The sequence below is a fragment of the Uncinocarpus reesii genome, genomic scaffold (genome assembly GCF_000003515.1).
Source record: "Uncinocarpus reesii 1704 scaffold_3 genomic scaffold, whole genome shotgun sequence".
NCBI lineage: Eukaryota > Fungi > Ascomycota > Eurotiomycetes > Onygenales > Onygenaceae > Uncinocarpus > Uncinocarpus reesii.
Window position 1 is genome coordinate 1,207,243 of NW_003052498.1, and position 13,686 is coordinate 1,220,928.

The 13,686-nt window shown below is 52.8% G+C and overlaps 6 protein-coding genes across 6 annotated transcripts; 4 read left to right on the plus strand and 2 right to left on the minus strand.

Annotated features, from left to right (window-relative positions):
- Positions 1–1,553: 1,553 nt before the first annotated feature.
- UREG_05189 (uncharacterized protein) lies at positions 1,554–3,293 on the plus strand (the record flags this gene model as incomplete). Its single annotated transcript, XM_002584454.1, has 1 exon — positions 1,554–3,293. The coding sequence occupies one exon, from the start codon at positions 1,554–1,556 to the stop codon at positions 3,291–3,293; it is 1,740 nt and encodes a 579-aa protein (XP_002584500.1).
- A 500-nt stretch (positions 3,294–3,793) lies between these two features.
- On the minus strand, positions 3,794–4,355 carry UREG_05190 (uncharacterized protein; the record flags this gene model as incomplete). The annotated part of the gene is made up of 2 exons (XM_002584455.1): positions 3,794–3,805; positions 3,885–4,355. The coding sequence occupies 2 exons, from the start codon at positions 4,353–4,355 to the stop codon at positions 3,794–3,796; spliced, it is 483 nt and encodes a 160-aa protein (XP_002584501.1).
- Positions 4,356–5,633: 1,278 nt separating this feature from the next.
- UREG_05191 (serine/threonine-protein phosphatase PP-X isozyme 2) lies at positions 5,634–6,556 on the plus strand (the record flags this gene model as incomplete). Its single annotated transcript, XM_002584456.1, has 2 exons — positions 5,634–5,766; positions 5,841–6,556. 2 exons carry the CDS (start codon positions 5,634–5,636, stop codon positions 6,554–6,556), a joined length of 849 nt encoding a protein of 282 aa, XP_002584502.1.
- A 292-nt stretch (positions 6,557–6,848) lies between these two features.
- On the minus strand, positions 6,849–7,730 carry UREG_05192 (uncharacterized protein; the record flags this gene model as incomplete). The annotated part of the gene is made up of 4 exons (XM_002584457.1): positions 6,849–6,979; positions 7,030–7,078; positions 7,136–7,458; positions 7,634–7,730. The coding sequence occupies 4 exons, from the start codon at positions 7,728–7,730 to the stop codon at positions 6,849–6,851; spliced, it is 600 nt and encodes a 199-aa protein (XP_002584503.1).
- Positions 7,731–9,339: 1,609 nt separating this feature from the next.
- Positions 9,340–10,795, plus strand: UREG_05193 (uncharacterized protein; the record flags this gene model as incomplete). Its single annotated transcript, XM_002584458.1, has 3 exons — positions 9,340–9,624; positions 9,722–9,884; positions 9,939–10,795. The coding sequence occupies 3 exons, from the start codon at positions 9,340–9,342 to the stop codon at positions 10,793–10,795; spliced, it is 1,305 nt and encodes a 434-aa protein (XP_002584504.1).
- Positions 10,796–12,255: 1,460 nt separating this feature from the next.
- UREG_05194 (uncharacterized protein) lies at positions 12,256–13,646 on the plus strand (the record flags this gene model as incomplete). The annotated part of the gene is made up of 2 exons (XM_002584459.1): positions 12,256–12,787; positions 12,856–13,646. The coding sequence occupies 2 exons, from the start codon at positions 12,256–12,258 to the stop codon at positions 13,644–13,646; spliced, it is 1,323 nt and encodes a 440-aa protein (XP_002584505.1).
- Between the last annotated feature and the right edge of the window lie 40 nt (positions 13,647–13,686).

Below are 13,686 nucleotides of genomic sequence, written 5' to 3' on the forward strand. Positions count from 1 at the left end.
TTGGATCAATTGCTCTGCTCAACGTTCCCTGGAGACAACGACAAGGATACCTGTCATCCGCGGATCAAAGAAAATCCCCATACGATGTACCGGGGAGAGAAGATAATATTTGCTGTTCTCATTCTTTCTTTTCCTTCTCAACTGCCGTCGGCTGGGTAATATTATTACATCTCTGTAACAGGAGCATTTTTTTAATTCGGAGTTCACGATTACTCTTGCACTGAATGAGTGCTAGCCATGTCTCCAGAAAACACGGAGAGACCATATATCCAAACTTCCAGTTTCAACTTTCCTTTAGGATTTCTTTCATATGATCTATGAGGTAACTCGAGACGTACAGGGCAAATTGTACTTCTGCGAGTTTCTTTTCAAGTAAAATGGCCACAACTCTCAGGTAGGCAGCATTCTCAATGTAAAACAGAGTCATCTTGACCGTCAACCAATCATCAATTTTTGAACAGAGTGCCGAGAGCCCTCGTCTGAGGGCACTTGCGGCTCCTTGAGGGTTTACCACAAGTCCGCAATAGGCTGAGCATGCACCATGTAAACGGCAGGGGAGCGAACTGTGTATTCCCCAAAGTCTGCCAAGCTGCGCCTGGGTTATCATGTGCGCAGTCAGCTGCTTCATGGCGATGCATCTGCTTCTCCTCATTATCCTTGCTGGCTTTCAAGGCTGTGAAAATGCCTCATACCCAAACGTTTGGATGGGGTTATCCGGCTCCGGAATTTGCAGATAGAGAGTGCGCGCAATGGACACACGCCGTGTGGGAAATTCGTTACTTTGGGGATATTGAACCCGGCTAACAAGCAGATCCGGCATTTGCCTAAAGCTACAAAACAAGTCTCATACACAGCACGCAGGGAAGGTTATGGTCCTGGTAGAAGCTATCAGATGCTAGATAGTCAATTTCTCACTCGATAGAATGGATAATAATTGAGATTTTAGCCCTCTGCACTTTCGTAACTACGTGATGCATGCAAGCGTCCAAACAGATCGGCTTGAGTAACCTTGAACGCGGGTAGACGAACCATGGAACGCACCGCTCCAGGAACCGATCACAGACAAGTCCATACCGCGAATCTCATGAAGGGTCAAAAACATCTCCTTTTTCACTCACCCGTCGCCTCTGAAATTGAAAAGGCTGAAATTAGCCCTTCGTGTTCAGCTAAATTTAGCTCCTCGTGCGCGTGTTTAGTGCCTTTGATCGCGTCAGCATGATTTTCCCTCTCGTGTTAGTATTTCAGGGGGGGAAGAAGAGCATGGATGGCAGCGGAGAGATATACAGGAAAAGGCTTCGCTGATTTAATTGCAGCGCTTGCTTTCTTGACATGATTCCATTTGTGGGGTAATAGGATTTCTTGAGTCTGCTTTGTTCAATTCTTTGAGAATTGGTCGCGATCCGATTCACGCTGAGTGCGGTAAGTTCGGAGAGCCTCTCCGTCTTCGCATGAGCAATACCAGTACGGAGTCATATGCGATACTCATTAACTGACCAAAATGCAGATTATAGGATAGATCGGCGCAAAAACAGATACTACACATACAAGAAAGGATGCGGCGATTATCTTTAACCAACGTCTGCTTCATCCTCCTCATCGTCGCCGCCTCCACTCTCGGAAGCCCCGTCGGAGGGGGCACAGGCGGAGGAGCAGCAGGCTCCCCAGGCAATGGCCCTCTCGGCAGCCCTCCCGGCGGACCACAAGGACCCGTTCCTGTTGGCTCCGGGGGAGATTCCAACGACGGAAAGCAAAAGCCAGCCAACCCTCACCAGAACACATATCGGGCCGTGAATACCTCCTTGGCCATCCTGAGTGCGATCCTGATGACGATGACATATGCGGTGCTGATTGGGCCGGGGACGAGGCTGTCGAGTACCAGCAAGATCCCGCTGGGAGCGGTGAGGGCGAATATCAGCCATCTGCTCTCGAGGGCGTGGCCGGGTGCAAGCACGACGTCCGAGACGGGCGGCGCGAAGCCGGAGGCGTCGGTGGATGAGGATTCGATTCGGTTATTCTACGTGGGCAAGCTGGATGGAGATGGTGGGGAGGGACGGACGGCGAGGGGCGTGGAAGACTGCGAGGCGCTGCCCAGGACGAGGGTTGCTCCGCCGCCGATGTGGTTAACGGCAGGCTCGTCGCTGACGAAAAGCATCGTCCAAGTAGCGATATGGGAATGGGTGTGCTTGTGGATGGTGCTGGCCATGGTGGTGTCTACGCTGATGTACAACGGGTTCCTGACGAAGCAAAAAGTGCCTGATGCGTATCCCCGTCTGGTGGTTGCGCTGATCTATGTCACGGCGTTTTGCATCCACGCTTGGTACGTGTGGAAGACGTGCCGGAGTTTCTTCACGCTCTTGGGCGCGGGTGCTACTTGGAGCTTGCTGAACAAGGCGTCTTTTGCGTCCGTGGACCTGAGCCAACTCAAGGCGGGCCTTTTGGGAAACGCATCGCCGGTGTTTAGAAAGATCGGGAAGCCAGACACGAGCCCTACATTTCCTCCCTATGAGAATTGCCGTCTGAAAGGAAGCGAAGCCGTGGAAAAGGCTGACTCTACGGACGATGGCTCAACGCTGGCAAACGAAGATGAAGGCGCTGTTAACACTGTGACACGCTGGCAGAAGCAAGAAATCTCATCTACTGTGCAGGCAGCCAGCGTGGCGCTAGAGCGAGTGATCACAAACGTTGTATCAATTGTCGGCATTACCATCACGACGGGCTTTGCGACATGGACCTCGATCTCCAACTCCGGAGACAGCACCAGCCAGCTCGGCTCTCTGGCTCTGCTTGCTTCTCTTACAATTGGCTCCGGAGCCATGTTTAGCAGCGCAATTGAGCTCAGCGTGATGGACACCTCGTTTCGAAATGTCCTGTTCTACAAAGAGGTCCTTATCAACAGACAGGCTACGGCACATGTGCAAAAACGGGCTAAAAAGAAGAACGTTGTTGGATTCACACATAACACGGTGGAGATGAAGACGGTTGGGATTAGGGAATTGGCTAGTTTCACGAAGCTCTGGGCCTTGATAGTTTTTGGCCCTGCGTATGCGCTGTTGCCCAGCGAAAAGGACCATTTCAGACAGTCCACTGGCGCGGATTTCGAGATCCGCACCAGCGTGAGGGAGCACCCAATCCTCCTGACGACAGCGGCTACAACGGAGCGTCAGGCACACTCTGATGACGGTAATTTCGAAAATATCAATGTGTGCTTCCTTGCCAATGGGGAACGATTGTCTCCAACGAGTTCGATCTCGTGCGAAAGCAAGCAACCCCATGTCGATGAGAAGACGGCGTAGGGGTGGTTGGGCGCATCTCCATCTCCCTTGATAGCAGAAGTGTTGTACAGCAATCAATCATATGCTACCATCGTCCGGTCCCGTGCTCTCCTTCTTGTTTGCAAGCTCCGTTTTCGAATGTGATTTCAGAAATAAGACACTGATACTGAGTCCATGGTTTGGCCACTCACGACGGTAGGACTGATACCGAAAAGCACCTTCAGACCCTGCGTCCGCTGACGGATGGCGATCAACTATCGTCGAGCCACTATTCTGCGTAATGTTCTCCGGCTTCACTCCATGGCGTTCTAGCTCACAAACAGCCAACGTCGAGAGCTTGAACGATGTTCCGCAAGGAACCTCTTTGCCCAGAGCCAAAGCCAGCTCTTTTCGGTCACTCTCTGTCATTTCATGCCTCACAGTCGAAGAGCTAAGAAGGTCCTGCCGTCCCGCCTGAACAAACACATCCCGAATGGACTGTTCCATTTCGTCATCCCAGCGAAACTGTGTATACCGATCCCCTATTCCCGGCCCTATATATGCGACAATCCCATCCCGACGCGCTCCACAAGCCACCATCGCATCAAGCGTATTCCTCACAACCCCTCTTACCAGTGGCTTCCAACCCGCATGCGCCAGGCCAATCACTTGCGCCTCCGGCTCGTACAAAAATATCGACTGACAATCCGCGCCTTGAACTCCAAGCACAAAACGAGGCGACCGGGTGACGATCCCATCATACGTCACTGCTGTCGGCTCATTCTGTGGTTCGACGGGCATGATCCCGCCCGTGCGCTTGTTGGCGACCCATTCGAAGTTCTCCGCTATGATGGCCTGTCCGGAATGCGGCCAGCCTCCATTGGGCCAGGTCAAACGCCCGCAGTCGAATGCAAGCTGGCCGGCGAGGTATTCTAGGTTTCGACGGAAATACCCTGACTGGCCGTCTCCACCGGTGGGACGGAAGGAGAAATTGTGGTTCTTTTCGGATGAAGTTCCTTTACCCGTGAAGGCAGCGCAGATTCGATGCTGGGAATCGAGCCCCGAGGCGTGGTATATAGGGGCGACTAAGGATGTCATTGTCATGTTGGACTTGGGCCACGGGGTGGAATGGGAGAAGCGCTGTGGCTGATGTTTGCGGGGTAATTCTGTCGAAGATTAATAAGTGCGTACTCGAGTCGAATCAGCACCACTTTGTCACGCGAACTCGTTCAAACTGGTAAATGGTGGTTTCTTCGCGATATATATGTGTAGTAAAACTGATATTTTGATGGCCCCAAAAGAGCGCGTCTATGATCTAAATCTTGCTTCCAAGCTGGACTGGCTTGAGAGCTCCTAACAAGCTCCGGTCAGCTATATGTTTCACCACTGTTCCACCCTTCTGCGCCTTGATGCGCTAAATGCGTGGGACAGTGCTTCCCTCCCGCGATCTGCATCTTGATTCTAGTTTCCGGCCAGCGGCACAGACAGCGCTCCTCTCTCATTGTACAGCACATATATCTCCCCCAAACCCCAGTTGCGAGCATACGATGGCTAAGACGCCCTTGTTTTAGCATTTCTCTGCCGGGGTCCCCTCAAATTTCCGGTGCCGGTTTGCAGGCAAAAGTCATCATCTGCGTAAGGACGTGGCGGTTCGAGCTGCGATATCCACGAGTAGTTCTGTCATGGGTATGCGGTGGCGAGTTTGGGAAGAAGGGGTTTCCCTCATAACTAGCACCTGGCCTGTCTTAACCCATCCGTCCATGGTCGCTGAGTGCCTGGCTGGGAATTTCCAGCTGCACCCTTTCACGGCGCATAGGCCTTGTTGACTCCTGGTCGCCCAGCAGTTCCTGCAGACTCTGTGCTTAGTCATCAGATCGGGCATGTTTGCGGCAAGCTTCTCTCTCTCTCTCTCACACAGCACCGGGCCGATATCAAACAACAGGCATTCCCCAGGGCCGCATTGCCGTGCTGACCACTTCACGTCCCGCGTGTGTAGGAGTGCTAGATTGCCGAGTGGACAATTAGCAATGTTCTTCACGCCCTAGACCCGCGCTCCTTTACAATCCCTCCCACGATGCGCCTGAGCTCCCCAACTGGTCCTGCTCCTGTTTTCTTTAGGGGTATTCTTTTCGGGTTTGTGCAGGCTATCCTTATTGTTTGAAACGGCATCACAAAGACGTTTGTCTTTGCTTTGTTTTTAAGCAGCCATGCCTGGACTTCCTGGTTAGTATTTCCTTGCCTTGGTCGATGTGGTTGACGGTGGGGCTGATATTGGGGACAGCGAGCATTGATTTAGACGAATGCATTGAACGCTTGTATAAAAAGGAATTGTTGGCAGAGTCGGTGGTCGAGGCAATATGCGCCAAGGCCAAGGAGCTGTTGATGAAAGAGAGCAATGTGGTGCACATTGCCGCTCCTGTCACTGTCGTCGGCGATATCCACGGCCAGTTCTACGATCTGATCGAGATTTTCAAGATTGGTGGTTTCTGCCCTAATACTAATTACCTATTCCTCGGTAAGCATTCCACCTACGGGCCACGTCATTTGGACCTTCTCTTTTTTTTGCTAAATCGCCAATGTGATTGTCAGGCGACTACGTCGACCGCGGCCTCTTCAGCGTCGAGACGATCTCCCTCCTCGTCTGCCTCAAACTCCGCTACCCCCACCGCGTCCACCTCATCCGCGGCAACCACGAATCCCGCGGCGTCACCCAGTCCTATGGCTTCTACACAGAATGTGCCCGCAAATACGGCAACGCCAACGTCTGGCACTACTTCACCGACATGTTCGACTTTCTCACGCTCAGCGTCGTGATCAACGACCAGATCTTTTGCGTTCACGGCGGTCTCTCGCCATCCATCCATTCCATCGACCAGATCAAAATTATCGATCGGTTTCGAGAGATCCCACATGAAGGGCCCATGGCCGATCTCGTCTGGTCCGATCCGGATACGGAACATGACGAGTTCTCTTTGTCTCCTCGTGGTGCGGGATATACTTTTGGGGCGCAGGTGGTGAAGAAATTTCTCGAGATAAATAATATGTCCCATATACTTCGGGCGCATCAGCTATGTCAGGAGGGCTACCAGATCCTTTATGACGACCGACTGAGCACGGTATGGAGCGCTCCCAATTATTGCTACCGGTGCGGGAACCTAGCCAGTGTCCTAGAAGTCAGTGACACGGGCGAGCGGTACTTTAATATTTTCGATGCGGCGCCGGAAAACAACGATATCCATCGGAGCGAGCAACAGGCGCAGCAGGGAAAGAATGGACCGAGTCCAGTAATTGAATACTTCTTATGATACCCTTGATTCATGTCATTTGCAGAAGTGCCTACTGTTTGATTTTTCTTTTGGTTATGGGATAGATTCCTGTTCTCCAGTAATGAAACGGAATACGGCATTTCTCGTGGTTAAAACAAAACACGATTTGTGAGGACTCGTCTCGACAACCGCGAGTCCTCAAGTAATTTTTGCATTAACAAAAAAGCAAGAGAGGGTATGGACTAAAGACCCAGCCAAAAATATCCTTTCGAAAAGATGAGACGCGTTTTCGCCATTCAGCTGAACAAACGCCCGACACAGCTAAACCAAATCACCAATCCTTGGTGATATCGAAAGACCACTCGAATTGCAAGTAGCTAACGTCGTCATCGTCCACGAACCTGGACAACGCGTTGTAGTGGGCCCGCATAAGGAGGCCAGACGGCGCCTGTTCCTCGTTGACTACAGGGACAGTTAGCGCAAACGAGTAAAACGCGGACTCGGAAACTTACACTTCTTCACGTGGACTGGGACGTCGGTTGTGTTTGGAGCAAAACTCCCCTGTTACCAATCTGTTCAGGGCCACATGTCCACCACAACAACATTTTCTTTACTCACCAGCATTTCTTGGTCCTTGCTTATTCTCACGCCCTTTCGTTTGACGACCTGGACATACTTCAATCCACTCAGCACTTCATGCTGCACTTGGAATGTGGCCTTCATTCTAAATTTGGCGCCCTCTTTGATTGTGAATGGCTTGTTTTTGAGGTCGTCGACGGCGCCGGGGGCAGAGAGATCGACCGTGATATCCGGCCGGCCCTCAACTTCCAGGGCGAGAGCTTTGATGATACATTTGCGAGGATCGTTGGGGTCGGAGATGAGAGTGCCGCTGCCCAAGCCGAGGGAGGCCTTCCAGCGGTTGAGGGATTCGTCGTTTGCATCTAGAGTTGGGAGACGGGGCAGGTTAGCGGGCTACGAGCCAAAACGTTGCAGGGGCGATGCTGCTGTTCAGCCGAAGCCAGTGTATAGACAGTATTGAAATTGTCCAGATAGAATTCCGCGCAATGCATCTCACATGCGTTTGGGGGAGTGGGCGTAAGAGTAGCACAGACTTACCCAGCTGCTGGTATTCCTCCAGCGTCTTCTTCTCACTGACTTTGAAGCCCTCGGTCTTTGTCGGGTTCAAGTCATCGGGGTGATGTTGGTCAGCCATGTTGGGGAACGGATGCCTATTCGACCCGACTGTCAAGGACTTTTGCCAATAACTGGGCGGTGGGAGAAGTGAAAGCCAACCAAGGATCAACGAGCGGGGAGCGTGTAACAATTCAGCTGAGGACAGGACCTGGTGGGAAGGGAAGGGAGGAAGAGAGACGAAAAGGACAGGCAAGTCCGCAATGATCTGGCTGAAACGAGGGGTAGATTTGTTATTATTAGTTAGTTTTTCGCCCACACGCAGTTCTCGGAACAAATCAGCCCAGAAAAGGCTTGTCGAGTTGCGGTGGAAACGGGGGCCTGGAAGGAAGACTTGGTCTGCATGCAAGCTCTGGTGGGGTTGGTGCTGAGACTCGCCGTGACGGATTTGGCCCCCTCACAGAAGAACATGGGCTCATGGAGCTACGGGGCTGGTATGTCAATGGAGATTACTCTGTATGGTGAGTTGATATCGGGTGCTACGACGTTTAGTCTTGCAGGCCAGCGAGTGTTGTTTATTGATTGTGACTACGGAGTACAGTCTACAAGATAGATCCGGGGGCTGGGTCGACGTGGAGCTTCTGGCCGGGTAGGTTTGCCAGCGGCCCACGATTGTGGCGAACGATGACGCTCGGATGTGACAAGAACGATGGAGACGATAGGAATATACCTATGGACTCGGTATCAGGAACGACTGGGACGTGCAATGTAGTTCGTCTGCATCGATCATGTCAAGTATCTAGTTAGTTAGCAGATCAAGGCGCATCTTCAGACTTCGATGTGAGAATAGGCCGTCCATTGAGTTAGTTAACTGTTAGTTAACTAGCTGGCCGTGTCAGTGTCTGCATCAACATCCGTCAACTGAGCTTTTGTAGAACCAACAGCAGACTCGATGCCGACACGCAGAGGAGCTCAATTGAAGCATAGTCAGACAATGTCCCCAGGATTCAAATTGACCTCGCCGCCGCCGCCCAGTCTTACTAAGCGAGTGCACCCTAGACAAGGCTCCCGGCCTCGCCCGCAGTAAGAGCACGCTAAGGCCTGCCGTGACATAAGCAATCCCCCTTGATCTCATCGCTGAATTGTTGGCCGTTTTCTTCTCTCCTTCACCCCCAGCCATCGCCTTTTCGTATTTTGCTGCTCTTTCTCGCCGGATTGTTGGCCCAGACTGAAATAGCCCCAAACAATTCCACTGCCGTTGCGCCAGTTATCTTATCTCTGGGTGTGACCGTGTCCCATCCGCCGGTGCTCCCTCAACTACGCGACCCCGGATCTGCTGGTGTTGCCCTGCGATCAAGAAACGCGCCTGCAACGTGGCACCCGTCTTTTTTTCATCGCAAATCTGCCCTTTTGTCAACTCACATTTGAATCGAGCGCCGACTCACGAACCTCTTACCCAAACACCCCTCAGTCCCCGCGCGCGCGCTCGTCTTTTTTCCGCCGTTTGCCTACTTTTTGATCAGGGTCGCTTGGACCAGGGCCTTTTCTTCTTGTCGCCATGCGATCACTCCCAACCAAACACAACCCGATGGTCCAGGCGGACGTCTCCCCTCCACGTAAGTGTGGCCCCAGTTAAGTTCGCTTCGTTGTCGTCGTTGCCAGCATCGCTCGCGATCGAATCGCGCCTGCAGATGGCAATTGGACGGATTCCTTCTCGCCCAACGGACTGGGAATACTTGGCTAAGTCGCGTCGTTTGGTATATACAGATGAGGAGCTCCTCGCGCGACGCCGTCTGGGCTCAACCAACCTGACCGTCAAGCCAGACCATGTTGGCACATCCAATGCCACCAGGCCTGAGAATCTCGGCGTCTTCGAGTACGCCCATCTACGAGCGCCATTGCCGAAGAACCTGAAGGGCTCGGAGATTTTCCCCATGTCCCCGACAAGTCAGCATCCAGACACCTACTTCTTGATGGTGAGACGCTGCTACTTCTTCCCATGCGCGCCTTTGGGCCGCGCCTTTGCTCATATGTATACACATCGTTTATTAACGCCGTTTTTGCCCCAAACAGCGACGCAGCAAGGACGGTTACGTCAGCGCAACCGGAATGTTTAAGATTGCCTTTCCTTGGGCCAAACAAGCTGAAGAGAAAGGTGAGCGCGAGTATCTCAGGGGCCATCCCAACACCAGCTCCGATGAGACAGCGGGCAATTTGTGGATCTCCCCTGAATTAGGTATGTTTATCTAGACATGTCCCTAACCTTTCCAAACTCATGTTGATTGCGCAGCCTTGGAACTGGCGGAGGAGTACAAGATGGCCAATTGGGTTCGCGCGCTACTGGATCCAACGGATATTCAGCAGAGCTCTTCAAAATCGCCGGCAAAGTCGGATGTTTCGATCACTGCACCCCCAAAGTTTGACATCTCCAAGATTGATAGTTCGACTTTTGCGCCTCCACCGCCATCAGTTCGCAGCAGGACTCTTCGCTCAGCATCACCTTCCAAGTCTACAGCCAGGCCAAAGGCCACTCCACGCAAGCGGCCAACACGGGCCCATAGGGAGGCGGAAACGCCATCAGCTGCTGCGGCCAGTGAATCACTGCAAAGCACCCTTGACGCTGTTGCGTCCATTGCAAAATCGTCAATTCTGGGTGGAAATGAGGAAGAGGCAGTGCAGAGCTCCAGAGCCGAAGTTAACGGAGAGCAAGAAGCCACTGAGTCAGAAGGAGAGCCAATACCGGTAAAGAAATCAACAGATCGTGTCAAGGTAAACGTAGAATCAGAAACCGTCGTGGATTCAACAGAAGATCTAGAGACCACCCGCACGAATGTTACGGTGGAAATGCCCAATGGTCTCCCCGAACTACCCCTTCCACAAGACACCGATGAAATGATTGCACGCGCTAAGGAAATGGTTGAAGAAGCGGTCAAACTGCAGGAAGCGCAAGAAGAGACCGGAAATCCATCCTCAAACCCCGCCCGGAAGCGAAAAGTGGAAGAAGCTGTTGAAGAAGAGGAAGCTGAGGCCCAAACTACGCCAGCGCAACCAGCTAAAAAGGCCCGATTACTCGAGGCGAGACTGAGACGCGAACGAGTTCGAAATCGAGCCCTTATCGGAGTAACTGCAACGCTAGCGATTGCGTAGGTGTTTCGCTCATTGCACACAGTGAATCTGCTGCTGACGATTCTTGACCTGTCCTTAGTGCTACGATTCCTTATTTCTTTTAGCCGAACTTGCCCAGAATACTGGATCATTCGGCTATTGACAAAACCATTTCAACGTACGAAGTATCGGAGTATCGGATAGGCATTTACAAGACCAGTGGCCGGAGATTATGCACCGGCACGCCTGCCTTTTAGTTTGGATCAACGGGCATTATCGACATTTCGGCACAGATGTCTCGACCCAGCCGCCATATTCCTCTTATTATTTATCCCGCAAGGGTTTTGTTAGGAGTCTTGTATATCATGCAAATTGATTTTGTATCCCTTCGCAAACTATCACCTTATAATCCTATTACCTAGCAATCCCAGCCTCCCGTACATTGCATATATGCCTATCTCTCTCATCTCCGTGCCTTTGTCCCCCGACGCTCTCTTGTCGCTGCAGACCCTTCTGATTTGCAGTTCCCAGCTCTGTCTGATTGCAGCACATTTGGATTTTGATCCTAGGATATCTGTTGCATCAGCCTACCCGTCCTCTAGCCCTCTCAACACTTTCATTAATCCGTTAGATAAACACCGTATGGCAAAACCTGTCAAAAATTAGAAAAGGCTGAGTTATACTCGATGAAGAGTATATCCGTTCATCGTAGCGTCCACTTAAACCTCGATGGTTTTCATATCGAGGAATCGTAACAAAACCTATAATTTCATTCATCAGTCTCCTAATTGCAGCGACTTTGGTAGAGCTGGAGATAATCCCTTCGGGGTTGAACCTCTTTGTCGTCGAGATGCACTTGGTCCTTGTCCTTGTCCCAAGCCGACCACCAAAAAAAAGCTCCCAGCAACAAGCTCCGAACTTCCCAAGCAACTTTCAGCAGCCAACCCTCCTCAGTCTCTCAAGATACCCGCTACTCCAGTTGAACAAATCCCTATTTGACCTTTTAATGCTGCATAGCTGACGACAAGCGGGAAGGGCAATGCAATGTCGCTGCCGGGATTAGACCTGTCGCAGCAGACCATCGACGCCCGGCGAGCTCCCCCGCAACCCACGCAGATCAATCTTCCCAAAGGATCGGAATGGAGATTTGAAGTCGCGTTTGGGAATACGACGCGGGTAAAGGTAAGGGGACCTACCCTTTTTTTTTTTTTTTTTTTTGATCTACCTATGCGCCTCCTTCTACGGAAAAATAGGCTGATATCCCGCTTCCTTGGGTCCCAAAGCTCCTCGCGGGCACTGCAGAGTTGTTCGGCACAGAACTTGCCAATTCCCAAACGTACACGTTTTCCGGAACCAAAGCGGCGATATACACATGGCAGGGATGCACGCTGGAGGTTGTGGCGGGTGACCCCGTCGCCATTGGGCCCGTGGGCAGTGCGCCGACGCCTCCGGGCCCGGGCAGCGGAGGATGCCAGGTCGAGTACACGGCCGAAGAGACGCCGATGGCGGAGTATGCGAATGTGCATTTTGCGCTGGAGACGATGAGACAAGAGGCGGCGGCGGCGGCGGGGAGGGAGGGCCCGCGGGTGCTGATTCTGGGGCCCGAGGATGCGGGGAAGACGAGTCTGGCGAAGATATTGACGGGGTATGCGACGAAGATGGGGAGGCAGCCGCTGGTGGTCAATCTGGATCCGTCAGAGGGGATGTTGAGTGTTCCCGGGGCGTTGACGGCGACGGCGTTTCGGTCGATGATTGATGTTGAGGAAGGGTGGGGGAGTAGTCCGACGTCCGGGCCGAGCCCTATACCGGTGAAGCTGCCGTTGGTGTATTTCTACGGGTTGCCGAGTCCGTTGGATGGGGAGGGGGGGTTTTATAAGGCGGTTGTGTCGCGGTTGGCGCTGGCGGTGACGGGGAGGATGGCGGAGGACCAGGAGGCGAGGGAGGCGGGTGTGATCATTGACACGCCGGGGATTGTTGGACAGGGGAAGGGTGCTTCTGAGGATATCATCCATCACATTGTGACCGAGTTTTCGAGTAGGTTGATTTGCTACGCGTCCCCCCATTCAAAGGAGAGCAAAGGGCTAACAGGGGCCGTTGTCCAGTATCTACCATCCTCGTCATCGGCTCAGAACGACTATACAGCACAATGGTGAAAAACTACGATAACAAGCCCATTGCGACGTCAGCAACGGCCGCGGCGTCTGACGAGCGGATCTCAGTTGTCAAAGTCACCAAGTCCGGCGGCTGCGTCGACCGCGATGCGACGTTTATGAAATACGTCCGCGAGTCGCAGATACGTTCATACTTCTTCGGCAGCCCCGTGCCATCGACCGCCTCCTCAGCGCTCTCACTCTCATCCACAGCAACCGGCACCGCGATAGCACTCTCTCCGCATACCTCACACGTTGACTTTGACAGCTTGACGGTCTACAGCATCACCATCGCCACAGACGGCGAGCAGGATGAATATGACCCATCCAAATACGAATCATTTCTCCCCGGCGGCACGGACGAAAACGACACCACGACCAGTTCCTCTCTTCAACCTCCTCCCGGGCTTCTCCCAGGCCTTGGATCCGACCTCTCAGCTGCCACCGCGAGCGGCGCCTCCACATCTTCAAACCCCAACTTGCCCCTCAAGAAACTCCCCTCCCCGGCGCCACTGTCGTTGGAGAACACCCTGCTGGCCATCACCAACGTGGCTGGAAACGCCTCGTTGGAAGAAGTACGTGATGCGAGCATCATGGGATTTGTGTACGTTGCAGATGTGGATGAGAAGAAGGGGCAGGGTGGGAAGCTGAGAGTTCTCGCGCCGGTGGGTGGAAGAGTGCCGAGTCGGGCGATGGTCTGGGGGAAGAAGTGGCCTGGTGAAGTGGTAGGGCTAATCGGGTAGGGTGAATGGCTTGACATTTAATCGAGCAGAAGCCAGCGAA